Genomic DNA, 23,840 nt, shown 5'->3' on the forward strand with positions numbered 1-23,840 from the left:
TTGATTAATACTGGATCTATGGTTATGACCTGTGCGAAACATTTGTTTGATTCTTTGCCTGGTTGTGAATTGCAACTTAGATTTATTACGTGCCCAATGGAAGTTCATTACCTTAATTAGGTTATTGTGAACGCTGACATTTTTAGGTCACCTGAGACAAAGTTGGGATGAAGGACTACCAAGTTTGTTCAAATAGATGACCTTGACCCTCATTCAAGGTCACAGTTTGTTTGTTTGTTTTTGTTTAACGTCCTATTAACAGCCAGGGTCATTTAAGGACGTGCCAGGTTTTGGTGGTGGAGGAAAGCCGGAGTACCAGGAGAAAAACCACCGGCCTACGGTCAGTACCCGGCTGTAGATTTTCCACGGAATCCATGGAATTCCATGGATTTTTTCCATAGAAATCCATGGAAAACATCCATGGAGTATTGGAACCAATAAAAACGCATCCATGGACATATTCCATGGAATCCATGAAAAATTTCAATGGAAAATGGTTTCAATACTCCATGGAAAAGTTCCATGGACATATTCCATGGAATCCATGGAAAAGTTCCATGGAATCCATGGAAAAAGGTTTCAATACTCCATGGAAAAGTTCCATGGACATATTCCATGGAATACATGGAAAAGTTCCATGAAAGTCCATGGATATATTCCATGGAATCCATGGAAAAATTCCATAGACAAATTCTATTATACTCTGTCTTCCTTTGAAATCAGTATGCAGCAGGTCTGCAAGTCTTCTTTGCTTGAAACTTGTAACATGTCACAGAAGGCTGAAACATACTTCTAAAAACATATGGAGGTTTCTATTTGCTAAAACACTTCATGTTTCACTAACAAAAACAAAAGAGGAAAAAAATAGAGATTCTCGAATTTATTTTTGTGGTGTTGCTCTCCTGTTTTTCACCCTGCAAGGTTTAACCAGGTCCCTCAACTTCTCCCGGATCATAACCGGTGTTGATCCAGGGAACTTTTTAGCCACCACTCCTGAAAGAAATATTTAAACAAATATTTTAGTAATGTATATGTCACTTTTTAGTTTGTTAGAAAGAGAAATCTTATACTTTCATTAATATCTTACTACATTTGTATCTTAAAAAGCCTCTCTGATAGTGTCATATTGGGTAGTGTAATCAACAAGAATGAAATTATTTTGTTTGAATAACTAAAAATCTGTCACGTTTTCTTAATATTCTTAACCATTTATGACCTTAGCTGTTGCTAGGACGTTTTAAAGCAAATAAAACCAAAACCAAATGTAAGACATTAATTAATACTGTAAGTGTATATGTATACATACTGTATATGGCCTGCATTTTTACAGGGTCAACCTGGGGTTTATTTCCTCCACCCGCTAATGTACGTCCTACATATTCTTCTTCATGAAAGAGCGTCCGGAACAGCACAGCACTCATTTTAGAATAAGTGCTGCAGTGGGAGGATTTCCATTCCAATTGACTCTGAAATGGAAAAAAAAAAGTTTTTCTTTAATGTCAGTTTAATTCTTGTTTCAGCAATACTTAAGATTATAGATATAAAAGTCCATTTTCAATTTTCATCAATTTTACCCATATTGACCGACCCCCACAGGCCCCTGAGGGAAGGAGACCATGTAATTCAAAATTTCGGTTGAGTGTTAACGGATGCACCAAGATGGACAAAAGGCAATTAGAATTAGTCACCTGCTCAGGTAACCTTAAAAATCCTTCATATACTTAAAATAATAAAGGGAAATAACTTTTGCTCAAAATGTTAAATCAACATGCAACTGTTACTCTGACAGAAAAACATCTACAGATTATATCATGTCAAATAATGATAAACCCTACAAAGTTTAAAAAAGATTGGTTGAAAATTGAAGAGATCTCTAGATGGAAAACACTAAACCAAACCATAATCATAACTCCAATCAAATTTTGACAGGCATGTAAAAATACATTACTTTGAAAATTCATTTAAGAGACTTAATGTTATTTGATATAATTACACTGTATATAAAAAAACAAAACTCACATCTGTGAATCCCCCCACTGTTGCACTATCTTCAGTACTGTTGGAAGGCTGAAAAATATAGAGGAAATAAATACATTAAAAAGCACATTGTTGATTATAATTGTGTAGCAAATCACAAGATTTGTCAGAAGACTTACGAGATAGCTTGTGTGGTGGGTTGCAATTAGGAATAAGCATAAACTGACATAGCTCAAAGGTCATTGTCAAGGTCAGCAGGTCCACAGATGTAGTATCAATGTACATGTCAATTCCTGAGCTGTACCTTCATTTGTATTGACAACACCCTATTATAAAAACCTTTAACCTGTCTACGGGCAATGCTGAGGCCAGTGGTAAAGCAATTGTTCCCCTGGACTACATCTGGTAGGCTAATTATAAAATTACCCAACTCTAAAGTTTAGTCATAATCCAGTATGCTTATCAATCAATAACTATACACATTTAGCCAAATCTGGGTGACCCAGTTGCAAAACATTACAACACTAAGTTTCCTTTTCTACTGTTAATACTCTAGACAAAATTTTATCAAATCCAATTCATTCTAGTAATAGTTCTTTAAACCATGACATAATATTATCAGTTAAAAAAAAAGGAAACATTTATGTCTCAAACTTCCAGAAGGTAGCTATACATGTTTTGCATACCGGTATATATTGCCTTACATTGGTCTCTTCTGGAGCCTCAACTGCAGATGGAACTTCGTTAGGAGCCACCAGATCAGGAGGAGCCATCTCAACAGGAGGAATCCCACTACCAGACACATGAGCAGTGTGAACAGGGGTTGCTCGAGTCTGAAAAAGTTTCACAAAGATATATTTAAATACAAACACACCATTGTGGTAGCCTTAAAATGGTATCTACTTGTGCACAGTGGAACATATAATTTATTTTGTTAATTGGAAAATAAAGAAGTGATTGTATTTGCATCTGAATCTTACTAACTTAGTACAATAAAAAAAAAATCCCTTTATTTTAGTAACAAGTTAACTACAAGGAACAATCATTTTGAGAAAAAAGTGGTCTGAAATGTAAAAAATTAAATTACCAACCTGTTGTAGTTGCTGCACTTGATTCCACAGCCAGGAAATATTGGATTCCTGACTGAGGACCTTCTGGTTAAGATGCCAGACCTCCTGTTCTAACCTCTGTATTCTGCTTGTGCAGGCACATTGGTCTGTTGTTCTTGAAACTGCATAAAACAAGAGGGAAATAAGATAAGATTTTGTTATCACTGAAAAGCGTAAATGAAATAAATAATGTATAATTTAAGAATTATATTTAAGACAACATCATTGTTAGTTGGAAAAGTCTCTGAATGTCAATGCCCCTATGCAATTTAGTTTTACTGTATCTGCTAATTTGTTTAATGGCTATTGTACAGTATTGCTGACCTCTGATTCCATATCATAAAATAATCAAATTTTACATGTTATCAGTTAATTTAGAACCTTTATGAGAGTGCTTACTTTCCATCTCTTCCTCTATCAAGGTATCCAGCCCTCTCTTCAAATGGCTCGAAGTTGATGTCTCAAGGCTGTGATGTAAATCATAAATTTTCAAAATATTTTAATTTAAAGTCAAAAATAATACCAATACCTCATCAGGGTAGATAATGACAAGTGATCTTCGTATATTAATGTACTTAAAAAAGAAAACATAGTGAGGAACTGATAGAATACTAGATGTTTTTGAGAAAATGACATAAAACTGTAACTGTAAGGCAATGGGCCAACTAATACTCAACTTATCAATCATTTGCAACCAATGGCAACTAAATTACATGTATTGCTTTATATTTACATTTGCTCTGCATTACCACTATACTATATAATCTTAACTAGACAAAATTGTTTAGTGTAAATATGATTCCAAAGCTTGTAACTTTCGCACCAGTGCACTTCAAATCGAATAAGTGAATTCATGCTTGAACTCTGGCCCTCTTGGCCAGTGCTCATATTTTTTTTATTTTTATTTTTTTTTTTTAAATTCCATCCATGGAAATGAAGTCTATTAGTATTAAAGAAAGATCTAAAAAACTTTCTTAAACCAAGACGGCCACCTGACAGCCAATATTTTTTCTCCTAATAAGACTCAAATTTGAATAGGCAAAACAACTAGGAACCAATGCAAGGAGAACGTACATGCAAAGTTTGAAAATATCCTTCTAGTACCTTTCAAGAAATAGTGATTACAAGGATTGTTTACAAATAGACGAGGGACCACGTACAGAAATATGGCGATTTGAATAACTATCAATGAGGTAGGCCTAAAAATTAAATGTTGACGCTTTGGCAGACCGCGTAGTACACCTCCCTTACCTTGCTTCATTTTCAAGCTGATGCAGCTCCACATCTCTACCGAGCTCTGTTAATTCTAGCTCTGCTGCTGCGGCTGCAGTTGCCTTTCGCAGCATTTCCTCATTCTTTTTTCTCTGAAATTATTGCAAAAAAAAAATCTGGTAAGATTGACAGTATAAACTTTTGAATCACTAAACGTTTACATAAAACAAGAAAATGCACAGAAACTATGGCTCTAATATCTCCGCTTCTACATATCGTTTAGATTAATTCAACAGCTTTATTTTATTTGATATTTTGTTTAATAACACAAATTTATATATAGTACATTTAAAGGTTCAACACCAACCTACCCAACTAAGTGAGAATTAAACTTAACACAAAAACTTATCCACATGGTACAAATAATTAGTTATAAAATGCAAAGATTTAAGTATAATTCAGGTTTGGTTATAATTATGATATCATACATGTATATACATATGTACATTGTTAGATCTTAATTAAAAAGCACAACCCTTGCTAAACGAACACTTAACATTGTAAAAATTAATTAGGTCCAATTAAAGGTAAATTATAGTTGAACTTCTGAATAAGAAATGTGTGTTTCGATGGTTATATCGTTTATATATCGGGTTCCATTATGATAGTTACATTTGTATAAATGTACTTTGAGAGAAATTTTAGAGTTTAACAGAAATTGATGTCACCTCAAAAGTAGTGCCTAAAATGTCTTGCTTCACTACTGTCCCAGGCAAGACAAAAAACTCTTATCTGGACAAGTGAAAATTTCTGCAGGAGAAACTGACACAGACAAACAACAAATTAAACAGTATTTTTCAGTTTTGTTTGTACCTCTTCTGCTGGTCTTCTTGGTTTTGGTCTATGGAGCTTAATCTTTTCTACCCCTGTTGCAGCTGCAGGTTGATGTTCAATTGTCTGTGGGTCATTCTCAACTCCTGGTGTTTCTGGTGTAACCATGTCCACATCATCTGCAAAACCGAAAGATTCATTATGGAATAATAACTTAAAGTTGCGTAATGCAGCTGGCTCCCTTAAGTCCTCTGACTTAAAAGATTAAACCTGCTAATCACATTCTCATTTGAAGTTATAATTAAGTTAATAAATAAATAAATAAATGTTTTAAGTTTTAATCAAGCAAAGAAGTGGGAGGGAGAGAGTTTTTGTTCCAATATACAGTATAGCGTGCCTAAAGTATTCAGTCACGTTATATCATTAACATAGTTTTCATGCATTTTGACAAATTTCAAAAGAATATTATGAATTTTTAATGCATTTTCTTGTTATTCCATATACACTAGTAGAACATTGTTAGCTCACAACATCTATTTTTAACAAACTTTTCCAATGCTTAATTTTCCTAAAAATGATGAATATATGTGCAAGTCGTTACGAAAGTGTGACGTCATTTCTTTCTTTATTCCTTGTTAATATGCCTGGTATTGCCAATATTTTTTAAAATTGACATGCATGAAATATAGTAAAAGTAATACGTGACTGAACACTTGGCACGCTACTGTATATTTTACCAACTTACCGTCTGACGAATCCAAAATTTTCTTCACAAGAGACTCAAATTCTTCGCCCCTCAAGATATCTTCGAGGTCTTTTCTCTGACTCTCCTCTGAATTTTAAGATTGAAAACATATAGGCCCATATTAAACTTTACGTATCTGATCAGATGCAGAGACCGCAACGATCTGACGTCTTTTTGAAATGTAAACAATGACACTTAAGAGGAAGATGTGAAGTTTATGAAACCATGTCCTTCTCATATTGATGCAGTCCTATCGGGATGTAACGTTAACGTGATAAACCAGTTTAAAATGTAGTGTGTGATCGATGGCGTATCGGATGCCCAGATACCCTAGATTTAGTGCAGGTACTTTTCAAGTATTTACTATGTGAAGAAATGGACATTTATAACGTTATTATATGTTCCTGACAGAATATTAAATATGAAAACATACCGGCAATTTTCCCGATGACACCGTCGGGTACGCCAAATCCCTTGCATCTCGCACTCACTCGTTCTCCTTCCCTGTACTCGCAAATAGCCTTCCTTGGAGTTACAATATTCACCATGTTTATAACGTTTCCAGTGATGGGGCGATCGTGCTCCCAAATAATTAATGCCAACATGGTGGATTGCGAAGAATAGATCTATAGGCCTATCGATGAAATACTATTTGAATTCGCGGGAAATAAATCACGTGACAACACAGTTTCAGCATGTTCGAGATTTTATGAGAATATTCGTATAGACTACGTATATCAATAAGATGTCTGTATTATTAATTATTATACTTACTGATAAAAATAACGTACTTTTGGAACAAAAATGAACGATTTCGACGAATTAAGATATTTTGTCAGCAGCTGTACTTTCCCAGCATCCTTCAGTATCCGCATCAATCATGGCCGCCGTGTTGTAGAATAACACGATAGGCAGTAGAATCTAGTAGTTATTTTATTACCAACGGCTTTTGTTTATCTTTTTTTGAAGTTTTTCTCAACGCTGCATGAAAATCCTAATCTTGAAACTTTTTTGTCTGTCAACTTAAGCGTTGTTTCTTAAATTTGTACGCTTGAACGATTCGTTGTCGATATCGATTTGTTTGAGAGGAGAGGATCGCAGCAGGCAGTCAGTAGTTCTACTCATCAGTTCACAAGTTTACTTGCACAAGTAAGTGACACTATTCTTCCTCGACTTTATATCGTATATAAATTTATATTTTTTTCGTGCTTTTAAACATGAAAATGACTCGACTAATTGCCAGAATGCCCGAGTGTACATAATTCAGCGAGCATTGCAGTACTATTACGTTACGTGCCCCTGTAGTACATGCGTTAGATATTTTGATAAACTGTCATTTATTGACTTGGTTCATTTTATACAGTATACACCAACCATATGCTTGTGAAATCAAGCAAATAACTCAATTTATTTTTTCATTCAACCTGCAGGGTGTTTTTTCTGGTATTCTCATGGATGAAGATGACATTTTACAATGTCGCCTAGAAAAGAATGTTTGGAGATGTCCAATTGAGAATTGTGGTAACTTGCTGAGTCGAAAACAAACTCTTAAAAATCATATTGCCAGTCAGCATGATATTCAAGGTGAGTATGTTAACTTATCCAACACTGTTTGTGGTTTACAAGTTAGGGAACTTACGATATATAACGTATAACTTTAATTTCCCAAGGCAGATTTACACTGTGCTGACTGCCAAATTTTCCAAGATAGGATTTTGATTAAATTAAACAACTAAGTAACATTTTAAAGTGTTTAGTGGCAAATTATTATAAAGTTGTCGTGAATTAGTGTTTGGGTGGTTTAAATTGGATATATAATAATACACTTTATAAACACTGATATTATTGTATCTTTCAATCCACCTTGATTTGAGGGCAGAACTTGTGCAGTGTCAAATAGGGTTCGGTAATGCTTGGTTAAGGTCAGTTGGTGTCCGGACAAAAAAAAGGCAGAGACCTTTTGACAGCTCAGAAAGCTTCATAACGTTTTTAAATCTGAGGTTAATAATGCAAAAAAATTAGACACGAAATAACAGGCTTAAGAATTTTCTCATGGTTTTACAATTTTTTTTTTTTTTTTTTTACATATTTACTGTAGATATTTTTTTATTTATAATTCTTTATATTTTTACTCCACAGCTGGATGTCCTTCAAAGAGATACAAGCTGTATGAAACTGATGACACTGTCTCTGTTCCTAAGACAACTTTATGGCGCCAGAAAGATGATAGGTAAATGTGAATTACAAAACATACATATTTATAGCGGAACTGGACTGGGTCGATCGTCTGCGACCAGGTAGCTCAATTGGTAGAGCGTCTGGCTAATGTTTGGAGGTCCCGGTTTGAACCCCGGTCTGGCCATGCATTTTCCCACTGACCTACTACATTTGGTACCTGTGACCAAACCTTGTTTCAAGTGAGATGAATACTTAACAAGGGGATACCCGAACCTGGGGTTGTGAGTTGTTAGGTCTTCGGGGTCAAAGACTTTAAAAGGAAGGGAAGAGTGTAGCAGAACTGGACCGGGTTGATCGTTGGCGACCAGGTAGCTCAATTGGTAGAGCATCCGGCTAGTGTTCGGAGGTCCCGGGTTCCAACCCCGGTCTGGCCGTGCATTAAAGTAGACAAGACCTTGCAATTTCTTTAGACGTTACAGAGCTAAATTCAAGTTTTATTGGATGAATCCATTTAGCTTTTGCAGTGAACCGAGTTTTAAACTTTCGATTGAGGCTGTAATAAATCTTGGAGATGGACTAATGAAAGTTGTAAAATGGAATATTGTTGATTATCAAAGGACTTTATATAGGCTCTACACCTTTAATTTTCAATTGGTCTGTTGATATCGCCCTTTGTCTCGTTCCTCATCTGTCTGAAAGTTCATCTGTAAACATTTCTTCTATCTGCTATTTCAGCAGTTTCAGAAGGAATTTTCATACATGAATATTATTGGATATTGTGTTGCTATATTTCAGGAGATTTACAAATTTCATATCAAATGGAAAATGGAAAGATGAGAAAAGTAGAGGAAAGATCAGTCTTGCATTGATCCAATGAATATTATTCACCAGGATCCCTTAAGGATCTCTTTGTTTTCAATGAAAAAAAGATAACAATATCCAAACTGTGTACTATAATCCAGGTTAAATTGTAGTCATGAAAACAGCAAAATATATAATAGTACTTTTAGTCATATTCTTAGGAATAATTTATAATGTTAAAATTGTAGTTCTGTAATTCATAAGATCCTTAATTTTTCATATTGTTTGCAGGCAATCCATGCATGAAAGTCCTCCACTAGAAGGAAGTCAGAAATATGATTTTGATACAGCGATTCCCATTGTTGTCGATGTAGAAGACAATGAAGAGGATTTGGCTAGCAACCTGGTTGATGATGAGCTATCAGACCTGGATGATTATGACCATGGAAATAGCTCCAGTGGTGAAGAAGAAGAAGAAACCAGCGAAATTTCAATTTTACCAACATCCAGAACCAATGATCCTCCCTTATATGTCATACCACCCAGCACTAGCTTATACAGTAGTACTGTTACAAGGTCTGAATACTTATTAGCAGCCAGTGCATTAGCCAATCGCCATAATTTGTCCGCTGTTGCGATAAAGGATGTATTGAGATTTTCACAACTAGGATTGCCTGAAAATAACATTGCTCACACAACAATAGACCAATTGAAAGAGTCCTGTGGATTTGATGAAAACTATTTGAAATACCACATCTATTGTGAATCCTGCTCAAAGCTGTTTGATACAGATCCAGAACAACTTAATTGTCAAACACCTGGATGTCAAGGCAAAAAGAAAGCAAATCAAAACTACTTTATCACTGGAAACCTTACTGTGCAGTTGAAGGAAATACTAGAAAGAGAGGGTGTGTGGAATTCAATTGAGATATCACGGGGCACAACGTCAACTACAGGCAGCATTTCAGACCTGAAGAGTGGACTTGGCTACAAGAAATTAAAGGAACCAGGAGGATTTCTAGACCAAACCTCAAATCTCACTTTATCTCTGTTCATAGACGGCATTCCACTGTTCAAAAGTTCTGCTGTTTCACTGTGGCCAGTTTACCTCTTAATAAATGAAATTCCTCCAAAGGAACGTTTCAGGAAGAAGAACATGCTCCTTTGGGGTGTATGGCAGGGCACTGGTAAACCGAAAATGAACATGTTTTTGCGACCTCTTGTGATGGATCTGTTGAACATGTACACAAATGGAGTGACATTTCACATAGTTTCACATGAGCTGGAAGTTACTGAAATCAAAACAAAGGCCATGCTGATTATTGCTACCATGGATTTACAAGCCAGAGCCTATGTTTGCGCCATGACACAGCATAATGGATTGAATGGTTGTCTTTACTGCATGGAGCCAGGAGAGGTAGTGCCCAGTGGTAAAGCACATTGCAGAGCATACCCAAGTAGAGATCAACCACCTGTTATTCGCACAGATGAGGTTGCAAGGGCAAGTGCAGTTGTTGCCCGTGAGACTAGTTCCAGGACTGAGGGATTTCTTGGAGAAAGTGTTCTGTGGTACTTGCCATATTTTTCTTTGACTACTAATGTGGTGATTGATTACATGCGTGGGATTTTGCTAGGAGTCGCCAAAAGAATGTTAGATTTTTGGTTCAATTCAAAATATTCTTCAAAACCATATTTCATCGGCTCAAAGGTCACAGATATTGACAAGATTCTGAGAAATATCAAACCTCCATATATGATCCATCGTCTCCCAAGAACATTGTCCAACAACTATCATCATTGGAAAGCATCAGAACTCCGAAACTGGCTACTATTTTACTCGCTGCCTTGCCTTAATGGTCATCTACCACAGATTTACAACACACATTTCAGTTGCTTGGTTGAAGGAACTTACCTACTGCTGACAGAGGGCATATCTTCAGATGATCTGACAAGAGCTGATGCACTTCTCCGAACATTCGTCTCTAATATTCAGAGATTATATGGCAAAGAATGCATGAGTCTAAATGTGCACAACCTTACGCACTTGGTACCATTTGTAAATCTGTGGGGTCCTTTGTGGGCATGGTCATGGTTTCCGTACGAGTCTTTCAATGGTGAAATCAAGAGGTCAATCCACGGCACTGGAAATGTTTGCAAACAGATATTTTGGTCACTTCAAGCACAGAAACGCATAGAATCCAGTCTTCGATCAAGCAAGTTTGATAATTCCAATGAAGTGAACTGCTTTTTACAGGATATGTTAGATACACGTTCAGAAAGATTTTCAGCAGACTCTGAAGCATTCCAGTGCTCCATCATCAAAAGCTCAACTTCATCACTTGCCTTGACTCCTGAGGATTTAAACAATCTAAAATCTCTTGTTGGTACCAACAAGAAGGAAGATTTCATTAATGTGACCAAAATAGCTCGCAATGGGTTTCAGATGTACTGTAAAAGTTTGTGTAAAATGAAAAAACAAAACTCCTACACCATCAAGCTTGAGAAACTGTTGAAAACAAATGACGGAAAAGATGCAGATGCTGTTGAAGTTGAGAGCTATGTTATGGAAAAAAAGACCAGAAAGGTGTTTGCCTTTGGCAAGCTGTTAATATCATCAGGATCTATATTGCCGGGAAGAGTTCCTTTCTTGCAAAAGTTGGAGTTTGATGGGTAAGGATCAACATTCATCTTCTGATTTAGAAAAAATCTCATTTATTTCATGTTTAGGCTATGCTGTTGTCAGAATGTTTGACTTCTTGATGCTTTAGAGTATTTATGACCTCATTTTCAAATGCTTACCTGACTTACGTTACGTTGATATGGTTACAGTGGCAATGAATAACATTCCAAAGGGACAATTATTTACGTCAAGGTGATTTGGTTATCCGACTAGTGATAAAATTGAATAAATCTTGACAGATAATCCAGATATAATTTAAATAAGGTAATAAATCAGAAATACCACTGCCACCAAAGTAATCCAAACACTAATTTCTCTGATTAAAGGAATTGTGAAATGAATGGCATGCATTTTAATCAGTATTTTTCTGACAATGGCAATTTAATTTTACAGGAATGAACGAGTTGTTATTCCAGCAGAGACATTAAGAGAGCCCATGATGATTGTGCCGGTTAAAACCAGTCTGTTTGGTGCTATTCTTCCTAACAATGTGGAAAGAGATTGAACAAAACATTAACCTGGTAAGTTTAAGCATATAAATACTTCATTTGATATTGTATTACATCATATATAATCATATACATACATGCCATAATGTCCAGTAAGGTCCAAGTTAAGGTAATTGTATACATAGTAGTCTCTAGTTAAACTTCAATTGTGACTATTTATTTGTATTTGTGATGTAAATGTTCTATTCACCCTTTGAATAAGTTGAATACATTTATTTATAACGCTTGTACTCTGAAAATGATTTAATTTTTGCATATATGTATCTAACTCCATAGGTGATGGAAGACCAGATGAGTAGAGCGCCATGTTTGATCTATGCAAGTACAGGAACCTGGGATTTTACTCTCCAGAAAGAACTCTTTATCTTAGTTTTACTTGAAAGACTTTTGTAAAAATATTAAAAATGCATTCAGATTTGTTGATGAAGGTAAATTTGCATAATTGATCAAATTATTTTTTTTTTTTTCCAGAAAAATAAATTTAAATAGTCCATCTAGTTGCGTTATGTAATTCTGTACAATTTGATATGTTGCTTTCAACAATGGAGTGAAGATTGTTGAAAATATCTATTTTTATACATTTTACCATACACATGTTACTTAGAAAATTTTCTTGGTCCTAGAAAATTTTCTAAGTCCACAATAGTGCAAAAATATTTCTAAGTAGAATCAGAATCAAAATTTGTCAAAGTCCACACTTTCCATGGAAAAGTTCCAGACTTTTCATATTTTCCATGGAATTCCATGGAAAAGTTCCATGAACCTGGGGTTTTGTCCATGGAATTTCTCACTGGAAAAATTCCAGTGTGAACATTCCATGGAATTCCATGGAAATCCATGGAATTCCATGGAACATTAATTGACCATTAATTTTTCCATGGAAAATCTACAGCCGGGTACCTGGCATTGACTGCCCCACGTAGGTTTCAAACTGGCAGCCCAGTGGTGGAGGGCTAGTGTTAAAGTGTCGGTACACCTTAACCACTCGGCCACCGCGGCCCCCAAGGTCACAGGGGTCAAATATGCTAAAATATATAAATGACTTCTTTTTAATAACCAAAGGCCCAGAGACCCAATATTAGGTTTGTAGCATGCTAGGATGCAGGGCTTTAAAGTTTGTTGAAATGGATGACCTTGACCTTCATTCAAGGTCACAGGGGTCAAATATGCTAAAATCTTTAAATGATTTCTCTTTGATGATAAAAAAAACCCAGAGACCCAATATTAGGTATGTAGCATGCTAGGATGAAGGGCTACCAAGTTGTTCAAATAGATGACTTTGACCTTCATTCAAGATCACAGGGGTCACGTATGCTAACATATATCTCAGGTGACCACTTGTTTGTCAAGTGCTTAAGAAATCTATGCATGTTCCTATTATGGTAGTTACAGATACCGCATACAATAGGCAGGTGCCCATTATCATAGATACAAATGTACTAAATCGTTGGGGACCAGGAGGAATTAGGATGCTCAGATGAGGCTCGTGTATGGAGGAAAGCTTTTGTGGGATTAAATCAGTTAGCTAGTATAACAACAACCAACAGGAGTCCCTTTAGTATTGGTCCTGGAGAAAGTATAACAACAACCAACAGGAGTCCCTTTAGTATTGGTCCTGGAGAAAGTATAACAACGACCAACAGGAGTCCCTTTAGTATTGGTCCTGGAGAAAGTATAACAACAACCAACAGGAGTCCCTTTAGTATTGGTCCTGGAGAAAGTATAACAACGACCAACAGGAGTCCCTTTAGTATTGGTCCTGGAGGAAGTATAACAACGACCAACAGGAGTCTCTTTAGTGTTGGTCCTGGAGAAAGTATAACAACGACCAACAGGAGTCCCTTCAGTATTGGTCCTGGAGAAAGTATAACAACAACCAACAGGAGTCCCTTTAGTGTTGGTCCTGGAGAAAGTATAACAACGACCAACAGGAGTCCCTTTAGTATTGGTCCTGGAGAAAGTATAACAACGACCAACAGGAGTCTCTTTAGTATTGGTCCTGGAGAAAGTATAACAACGACCAACAGGAGTCCCTTTAGTGTTGGTCCTGGAGGAAGTCTAACAACAACCAACAGGAGTCCCTTTAGTATTGGTCCTGGAGAAAGTATTACAACGACCAACAGGAGTCTCTTTAGTATTGGTCCTGGAGAAAGTATAACAACGACCAACAGGAGTCCCTTTAGTGTTGGTCCTGGAGAAAGTATAACAACGACCAACAGGAGTCCCTTTAGTATTGGTCCTGGAGAAAGCAGAGTTATTAATTAAAGTCTAGAACGGAAGAAGGGCGAGGTTGATTCTGTTGTTGTTGAGGATTGTGGGAGTACGCCTGAGGGATTAGTTGTATGTCCTAGGCTGGTTCAGGTGGCAGGGGGAAATAATTCTAGAATTCCGGTAAGAGTTTGCAATATCACATGTCGCTCAGTTAAGATTAATGCAACATCTGTGCTATGTTCTATTAATGAGGCCAAGGTTATTTCTCACTGGAGTCAACTAAAGGTGAAAGTTCATCTGGGCAGAACTGTTCAAAACGTGATTATAAAGCTTAATCACTTGATTAGTGAAAATCTCATTTCTCCGTTACGTCAAAACCTGAGTGAATGTATTCCTTAAAATTGTCAGGTAGGAGGAGACCGCCAAGTGTTATAGTTTCATGAATTTTTGTCAAGTTAGTTTTACCAGGAATGATTTTATCAGGATTATAATAGCGTAGTCACCACAACGGGGCCCTGATGGAAGAGAGATTGAGGAAGATTTCGATGGTGAGACCCTAGGAGTTAATTCGATTTGGAGTCATTAGAGGCTGACCAGTAAGTTCGGGCTAGGACAATGTTTAGGCGAGTGGAAGTCAATATTTTCTATATTTTTGAGGTCAGGGTATTATCAAATTGAAGTTGAGGACAATGACGAAGAGAAAACTGCAGTTCCATCCATTACCATTTGGACTTTGTAATGCACCCTCAACATTTCAGAGAATCATGGAGATGTGAATGGGTGACAAAAATCTGATTGATAGTTTGATTTTCTTGGATGACATCTTGATATTTGATGACTATTTGGAGAGGTTAGGTGGTGTATTAAAAAATGAGAGATCGGAGAAACATGGATTTAACTAAATCCTAGCAAGTGTGAATTTTTCAAAACCATGAACTCAATATTTGGGACGTGTCAGGTAGCACTCGAGACTCTAATTTCTAGGAATGGTAGGAATAACAATACTTGATATAATTATACCCCCCACAACGAAGTTAGGGGGTATACTGGAATCAGATTGTCCGTCTGTCTGTAGATACAACAATGTACTGGCTACTCCTCCTAAACTACTGAGGGAATTTCAAAGAAACTTTATGGCAATAACCCTTATATATTGTAGATGTGCGTAATTTATATCATGTTGTAATTTTGTGGTTACCTTGGTAACCAGGTGACTATACTTTATTTTTTGGGTGAGGGGGGATCAAATTTTGTTCAGTGATCAACTCCTCACATACCTGTGAACTGCTTCAGGAGTCATAGGGACCATGTGTAAATGTGCATGCATGATATTTCTCTACAGAATTTATGGTTTCCATGGTTACCAGGTTTCAATACCCATATTCTTGTGGAAAACTTTGTCAAGACAGTTCGGACAACTCCTATATAGCTATCAACCGATTTTGTTTGAAATACACAGGAATGTTAGGGACTCATAAGGTGTACATATGCATGCAGGTTTTTCCCCACAAATTCAGGTTGGCCCTCTGGACGTCTGTTCAAGTTGTCAATGTATACTTAGGCCAGCTAGTTTCTGTATATTTCAGGTTTTTTTATTCTTGTATGTTTGCCCGTGTCGAGGTTGGAAATAAAAGCAGAAGTAGATGTCTCCATTATTATTTCACATCTTTGAAGTAGATTGAGAGCTAATGTTGTCACCCCAGACTTGGCTTTCCAACTTTAAAGTTTTGGTACCAGTGTTGAAAGGCATTAACATATCACCTAATTATTGTACTGATATTTCACTTTAGGTTCCCTGTGGAGTTTTACTATCCTTTCCTGGAGTCGAACTAAAAGATTTTTGGTGAAAAAAAGCTTTTTGACATGTTTTGGAAGTTTTTCTTGCAAGTGATGAAAAGCATTAACACATCACTTGGTATATTATGATATTTTTTGTTAATGTTTGATGTACATGTTTAGATTCCAGGTGTGGGGTATATGTGTGTGTAGAGCGAGGGCCCTCCTTTGTGGGGACATGAATTATATCCTTGACAGCCTTTCAAAGTATACATATTGTCTGGGCAATAAAAATGTTATTTTTTTTGTTAAATATACCACACCCTATGTCAAATGATAACTGTATTTAAATTCTGGTGAAGGTAAGCTTAAGTACCAATCGTAACAATGTCGTCATTGCCAATGGCATGTGACTGTACATGGCGCCCCTTATGTTTATGTCAACTTTTTATGATATTCCATGGTGTGAGTACCATGAGTGTCGTGTGTTTTCTTTTGTTTTCTGGATTACACAAAATAATCTCATTGTCATTCAAATTGATGATAGTGATTGTGTTTAAATCTGTTTCTTCGCCATCCAGTTTAATCATGATACAATTGATGTTTGAATAACATATATCACATTTAATACAAAATAGAGACATAAAAGAAATTATCAATCGTGCATACATTTGAACTTGATACACAGGTAGCTCATTGCAGAGTTCTCAGACTGCAGATCAGAGGGATCCAGGTTCGATTCCTGGTCTGTGTAGTCAACATGTACAATTGAAATTTTTTTGAAATGGAATTAAGTATTAAAGTTATAATATGGTTTTACCTTGGTATTTATCTTGAAACACTTTTAGTCCCCATTTAGTGGCCAGGGCAATAATATATATTGCACATGTTTTTTATGTGTTTCACGTTTCAACAATTGTTGTCGCGTTGTAATAAGTCCAAATCCAATTTCAGGTTTTTCTTCTTTATTTTCTAATTCATCCAAACATATATATCCAATTTACACAATGTTCTCTTTTTAGTCTCCTCTCTATTTCTGTATCTCTTATAGTTCTGTTCTCCCTGACTTTCCAATATTCTGCCACTTGTTCTCTATCATTCTCTGTTGTTCTCTCCGTTCCCACTGTTCTTCTGGTTCTCTCTATTCTCCTCTCTTCCCTTCCTTCATTCCTTCTCCTCTCTCTCCTTATTTCTCTTCTCTCTTTTTCGCACATACATCTCACATACATATAATCATTCTCTGACCCTCAGAGAAGTCACCCCCTAAGGCCACCTACCAATCCACAGGTTGACCTCTGAATCCCCGGTACTGTTTCTCTATCATATTTAAACTTCATTATTTACCAAACCAATACTGATATCCAAAATCTATAATCTAGCATCTCTAGATGACACACTCTAGTTTATAACCATATTAATTACATTTTACTTGAAACATGTTATATTAATTTAATTTAGACTTTAAGTGTTTATTAGATACCTCAATGACATATAGATCAATGCAGTGCCCAAACTACTGCATTGTTTAAAATAATAAAAACACTTCCATAAACTGCATAACTTACACTATCAAATGATACCAACAGTAATGTCTAATTGATTATTATCAATTAGAAATAATAACTTTAAATTCAAAAAGCAAAAACAACTTTTTATACAGGTAAAGTGTCAAGTCTGTCCCTGTGAGGTGTCACCCATCTGACCATCATGATGCTGGGCCAGTATGACACTTACAATGTGCCTACCCAACCCAAAGCACAATTAAGAGCACTTACATAATCTACCTGGCTAACAGGATTTAAACTACTATATATGTAATAGGAGAGGAAAAATAGCCAGACCAAAGTTTGAATCCATGACATCCGAACACTAGCTGAATGCTCTATCGATTAGCTGTGACCTGGGCGCCGATGATCTACCCAGTTCTGCTACATTCCTCCCTCCTTCATCAAGGTCTTTGACCCCGAAAACACACACAGGACCCCATCTCTGTGGGTATTAAGTCGGGCGCCATATGTAATCGCTGATCAGAATTTAACTGAGGGACAGGGCCAGGCGGGGTCCATTTGGCAATATTGATATTAGCGACTTCTTCTCTGAAACTTAGCAATGTATGACATTGATATATTCTAGTGGTATCATCCCTAGGTGACTGGGATTCAGATTTAAACAGATGATGGGACTGATCCCCCAGGGACCTGAGGGTTGGGGCTAAAGGGGCCATATAGCAATATTGCTATTAATGACTTCTTCTCTGGGCCTTCCGTGCATATGAAATGCATGCATATGGTGAGAGCGTATTGATGTTTTGTGAGGCTGCTTTATGTTCATGTTAAGTCCCCTTGTGATATTCCTGAACATTTGCCGATTTATAGTGCTACCTCACTGAAGCATACTGCCTAAGATACACAGAAGGGCACCACATCCGGTCACATTATACTGACAACGGGCTAACCAGTCATCCCACTCCAAAATGCTGAGCGCCAAGCATGAGTATAAGCAACTACCTTTTTAAAGACCCTAGTATGTCTCGGCTAGGGGATAGAACCCAAAGCCTTCCTCACAGGGGCGAACGCTCAACTAAAGGCCAAAAGTGAGAAACTGTCAACAAGGCATTAGGAAGAAACAATATTTTCACAAAGAAGACAAAAGATAAGATCCCAAATTTAGTCATCTCTTACGTGATTTGGGCAGCAGGTACAATGCTTACGCCCTACCTGCAGGGCAGCCTAGGCTATGCATTTCAGTGGTAACATCCCTAAGTGGCTGGGATTCAATCTTATACAAATGATTTGGCTGACCCCCCTGGGGCCTGAGGTGCGGGGCAAAAGGGATCATCCTATGGCAGAACCCTAAAGGGGATCCATCTGGTGGCATGTGTACACCACACAACAATATGTTTGGGCTACTTTTCTATTTGTTCACTGTTCCTTGTTATCTTGAATTTATGATCTTGAACTTGTGTCCTTGAACTTGATCAGTCTGATGTGAGGGTTGGCCAAATATTTGTGAACTTGAACTTGAATTTGAACAGGTGACCTTGAACCTGTGTTGTGTAACTGTCCCTGCAAGGGCTTTTCCGACGTTATCGAAATTAACGTGGACATTTCAGACCATGATGATATACTCTTGTTGAAATTAAATTTAACAATTTCCTTACCCTAAATTGAAATGAATGGTTTCGTTATAATCAGACTGAACATCCTAAACTTATAATAATTTATATACTGTATTTGTCCTAATATGTAAAACACAAACAAATTTGATGCCTATATAATAATCTCAATGGTATGGAATCGGTAATATTTACAAATGATTAATCTATATATGACATACAAGAACAAGTGAAACGGTCGTGCTGCTTGCCACGGACCTCTAAAACTACCATACAAATATAACAATAGCAGGCACTGACGCTCGCAAACGCCTAATGCATGTGCTCTCTCCGTGCACTAGTGAGCTGTGACTGTCGTGCGCGCCGGCAATGACCAATCGAGCACGCCGGCTACCTCGGGCACCGGCGGTGCCAGATCAAGCACACCTATTACAAGTGCTCCCGGCACTGTAACCTTGTGCACCGGCTACCTCGCGCACCGGCAATGCCAGATAAAGCACGCCTATTACAAGTGCTCCCGGCACTTGCACAGCGCACCGGCTACCTCGCGCACCACTGCCAGGTCAAGCACGTGTTCCCGGCACTGGTACGTCGCAATGGCTATCTATATATAGCTAGCGCACCAGCTTATACAGCGCAGCAGCCACACTGACCTCCCTGCTGCCTAACGACCACTGGTCACTTACTCAGCGACCACTACCTGTACAGTCTTTCCCCAGAGACTTATTCAGTCTCTGTAGTTTTACCTGTAGTCTGTAGTCTTTTCCAGTCGTCAACACAAGCCAGCTTCTGTCAGATTTTCTCCCTCAGATGAAACAAACCCGCTCTTATATACAGCCGGCCTAAACCATTTCTGGGTAAATCAGGTTATCCCATTTCTCGTGACGTCACCTGCATTCTGGTCTTACGAGCGCTTTCATCCTATACCTACTTGCATGCACAAACAACCGGACGCCACATGACAATGATTACACGTGGTTTATTTATAGATCATACACAACATACACACATAAACGCGAACACGGTTAACTCTACTATACGTTTTCATTACACTACCTTCCCCTGAAGATTAATGCGACCTCGCATTTGCAACACGTCACTTGCCTGAGTGACAGCAGAAATAGAATGTAATTAATCAACGATGTAGCGGATGTGTAACAACTAAACTAGTATGGTCCTATGGTTAGTTTTCACCATATCACTCCCACCATTCCTCCTCTGAAATTTCGTGTAGAGTTACAGGACCCTCCACCGTTGTCTTGGCCCTTTTTCTGAAATGGCGATGCTTGGAACTCTTCACGTCTGTCTGCGTCGCAACATCCATCATTCTCTTTTGCCTGTTAAGTGTTGTAGCCATGATGGAAGGTGAGGAGATACTGCCTTCTACAGCCTGTACGCTTGAAGTTTGGACTCCCCTTCCGCTTACAGTAGGTCTCGGCAGGAACCCAGAACTGTCAGCTGTTGTGGAACTGAAGGTCACCACTTCAGATACGGTCGCTGGAGTATTTTGACTTGTAGGAACGTTGACATCATGAGCAGTGGCGCCTACCTCACTGACACTAGCCAGCAGGGTCTCAAGTGCACTGCTCGTTACTGGAGGACGTCCAAGAGCAATGACAGGAGGAATGATCTTCTTAACTCTAGAAGTAGCTGGAATGGCTTGTGGCTTAGTGGACTTCCGGATGGTCCGTCCTAGCTGCACGCTCGCTGAAGCCGGCGGCACAGATACATCTGCGGCCACCGTACCTCCGCCAAAAACTAAACCCAGCTCACCTGGATCCTGCCTCTCCCATTTACTCTCACTGCTGTCCTGCTGGTCGTTTTCGTGACAGCGCCGCTGATGTCGTGTCAAATCTGCCTTCTTAGCTGTGGCGTAGTTACAGGTACCGATATTGCAGACATATGCCTCCTTCTCCATGCGCTGCCTGCCGCAACGAAGTAGGTGGCTGGACCAGTTTTTCTCGTCCAAGAATTTAGCACCACAGAGAGGACATCTGAATGGATACGTCACAGGGGTGGTCTTGGTGTTCACTATCCTGAAACATACAAATGAAAGGAAACTAAACAAGTTTCCCTGACAGTGAATGTACAATTATTGATATAGTCTTTCATCCAGCGTGGTGGTCGTCGGCGTCGCCGACTTTTGGCAGTGAGAGGTTCAGTGTCTGACTCAACGCTACTTCTATCATCTACCTCAGACCCACCCATATCTAATTCTACTGGAGGATCAGCTCGTAGAAAAGGGGTTTCCTGATCTATTTCATCTGCCCCCTCTGGAGCAGACTGATCTTGGCCACCGCTCTGCTCCCCTCTCAGATACTGATCGTATTTCTTTCGAATGCGGTCTACATGAATCACTTGCGGCTTTCCCCTTGGTCCGCAATTGACTTTGTAGTTCAAATCCGAGCATTTGCCTAACACCTGGAAAGGCCCCCGCCAGAAACTTGTAAGTTTGGGTGATAGGCCCTGCTTTTTCTGAGGAAAGAAGACATATACCAACTCGCCAACTCCAAAGCTCTGCCAGCTTAGTTTCTGGTCATGGTACTGCTTCTGTCTGAGCATAGCACCAGCTATTTGCTCTCTGACAAAAGAATGTGCCTCCTCCATTCTTTCTTGCAGCTCCCAAACCCATCTCTGCTGAGGGATAGCTTTTGCAAATCTCGGCATTTCATATATCAAGTCTAGTGGTGTTGCAACCTCCCGACCTAGCATGAGAATATTCGGCGTATATCCAGTGGTTTCGTGTTGAGACGAACGGTAGGCCATCATTACGTAAGGTAGGTAGGTGTCCCAGTCGGAATGGTGCTCGTTGACGTAAGCGCTGAGCATTGTCGCTAATGTTTTATTGAAGCGCTCGACCATTCCATCTGACTGGGGGTGGTAGGGCGTAGTTCTAGTCTTGTTAATGTGTAAGAGCTGACACATTTCCTTGAAAAGTTTGCCCTCAAACTGCTTCCCTTGGTCGGAATGTATGTACCGCGGCACCCCGAACCGTGCAACAACCTCCTCCACAATGATGGTCGCCACAGTTTGGGCTTCCATGTTAGGCATGGCAAAACTCTCAGTCCATTTTGTGTAGTAGTCACTGACTACGAGGATATAGCGATTGCCAGAGTCTGTTTCGGGCAGTTCCCCAAGTATATCCGTCGCGATTCTTTCCATGGGTATCCCAGAGTGGACAATTCCCATTGGTGCGCGCTTGGTCTTCGAAGGACCTTTTCGTTTGGTGCATTGCTCACATCCTGCGACGTAATTTCTGCTATCAGCTTGTAATCCAGGCCAATAATAGCGCTGCCTAATTTTCGCAATGGTTTTTCGTATGCCAAGATGTCCAGAGGTCTTTGAGTCATGACACTGATGCAAGACTCGTCTTCTCTCTGTTCTCGGTACAATACCCTGTAGCCAGGTAGTAACCTGGTGTATTATGTCCCTTGCCTTTTCCCAGTCAGGATCGTACCCACATTGTTTACACGGTACTCTACTAAGAGCATCTGCGTTCTGGTGCTTAGCGCCGGGCCTGTGTTCTATATCCATATCATATGACCCCAGGATCTCCAACCACCTCGCTAACTGGCCCTCCGGGTTTTTAAAGTTGAGCAACCACCGCAGTGACCCATGGTCAGTTCTGACTCTGAACTTCCTGCCGTACAGGTAGTGCCGAAAGAGCTTTACGAAAGCCACAATCGAAAGTAATTCCTTCCTGGTCACACAATACTGGCGTTCCGCCTTGGTCAAGGTGCGACTGGCGTATGCTATCACTCTCTCTTGACCTTCAATATCCTGGCAGAGAACGGCACCTATCGCCCCGTTGCTCGCGTCTGTGTCCAGAATAAAGGGTCTTGTGAAGTCGGGATGAGCAAGAATAGGAGCACTGACAAGCCGCTGCTTTAAGTTGTTAAAAGCGTCATTGCATTCCTTTGTCCAAATAAATGCTCTTCCCTTCTCTGTCAATGTGTGTAAACACTTTGCAATTGCTGAGAACTGGTGTATGTAACTCCTGTAGTAGCTACAGAGCCCAAGAAAAGATCTCAGCTCCGTAACATTTGATGGCACGGGCCATTCGCTAACAGCCTTCACCTTTTCTGGGTCAGTAGCAATTCCTTCCTCCGACACAACATGACCTAGAAAACAAACGCGTTTTGCGAACAGGCGACATTTCTTTGGTTTTAGTTTCAATCCAGCTCCTTTGAGCCTGTTAAAAACAGTTCTTAGATTGGACAGCATGTCCTCGAACGTCCGCCCCACAACAATAACGTCATCGAGATACACAAGGCATATCTGCCATTGCACTCCTGCCAGGACTGTTTCCATTAGTCTCTGGAACGTTGCTGGCGCCGAACACAAACCAAATGGCATCAAACGAAACTGATATAATCCTTTTCTCGTTGCAAAGGCAGTTTTTGGTCTATCACCTTGCTCTACTTCCACCTGCCAGTACCCCGAGCATAAGTCCAAAGTAGAGAACCAGGAATTGCCAGCCAGTTGATCAAGCGAATCATCGATCCGTTGCAAAGGGTATGCATCCTTTATCGTCACACTGTTTAATCGCCGATAGTCGACACAGAAGCGGGTTGTTCCGTCTTTCTTCTTAACTAGTACAATTCCTGAGGACCAGGGGCTACATGAAGGTTCTATGACCTTTTTGTCTAGCATATCCTCTACCAGCTTGTCTACTTCTTCGCGCATGTGCACTGGA

General features: G+C 38.9%; 2 protein-coding genes across 2 annotated transcripts; one reads left to right on the forward strand and one right to left on the reverse strand.

Moving 5' to 3' along the window:
• Positions 1-865: 865 nt before the first annotated feature.
• On the reverse strand, positions 866-6,499 carry LOC117318748. Its single transcript, XM_033873698.1, has 10 exons — positions 6,308-6,499; positions 5,875-5,961; positions 5,172-5,308; positions 4,338-4,450; positions 3,486-3,553; positions 3,069-3,208; positions 2,682-2,810; positions 2,020-2,067; positions 1,307-1,466; positions 866-993 (listed from the first exon to the last, which is right to left on the reverse strand). Exons 1-10 carry the CDS (start codon positions 6,477-6,479, stop codon positions 881-883), a joined length of 1,167 nt encoding a protein of 388 aa, XP_033729589.1. The 5' UTR covers positions 6,480-6,499; the 3' UTR covers positions 866-880.
• An 804-nt stretch (positions 6,500-7,303) lies between these two features.
• On the forward strand, positions 7,304-12,528 carry LOC117318747. The gene is made up of 5 exons (XM_033873697.1): positions 7,304-7,458; positions 8,014-8,104; positions 9,145-11,523; positions 11,927-12,054; positions 12,319-12,528. Exons 1-4 carry the CDS (start codon positions 7,326-7,328, stop codon positions 12,036-12,038), a joined length of 2,715 nt encoding a protein of 904 aa, XP_033729588.1. The 5' UTR covers positions 7,304-7,325; the 3' UTR covers positions 12,039-12,054; positions 12,319-12,528.
• Positions 12,529-23,840: the final 11,312 nt, after the last annotated feature.

This window comes from Pecten maximus, unplaced genomic scaffold, assembly GCF_902652985.1.
Source record: "Pecten maximus unplaced genomic scaffold, xPecMax1.1, whole genome shotgun sequence".
In the NCBI taxonomy this organism is placed as follows: domain Eukaryota; kingdom Metazoa; phylum Mollusca; class Bivalvia; order Pectinida; family Pectinidae; genus Pecten; species Pecten maximus.

What these genes read in the sequence shown, in the direction of transcription:
- LOC117318747 (XM_033873697.1), top strand. Translation starts at nt 7,326, where the DNA reads ATGGATGAAGATGACATTTTACAATGTCGCCTAGAAAAGAATGTTTGG. An exon ending in CAGTCAGCATGATATTCAAG is followed by an intron (nt 7,459 to 8,013) that starts GTGAGTATGTTA and finishes TTTACTCCACAG; the next exon opens with CTGGATGTCCTTCAAAGAGA. An exon ending in TGGCGCCAGAAAGATGATAG is followed by an intron (nt 8,105 to 9,144) that starts GTAAATGTGAAT and finishes TATTGTTTGCAG; the next exon opens with GCAATCCATGCATGAAAGTC.
- LOC117318748 (XM_033873698.1), bottom strand. Translation starts at nt 6,479, where the DNA reads ATGTTGGCATTAATTATTTGGGAGCACGATCGCCCCATCACTGGAAAC. An exon ending in TGTCATCGGGAAAATTGCCG is followed by an intron (nt 5,962 to 6,307) that starts GTATGTTTTCAT and finishes CTTAAAATTCAG; the next exon opens with AGGAGAGTCAGAGAAAAGAC. An exon ending in AAAAATGCAGGCCATATACA is followed by an intron (nt 994 to 1,306) that starts GTATGTATACAT and finishes TATTTCTTTCAG; the next exon opens with GAGTGGTGGCTAAAAAGTTC.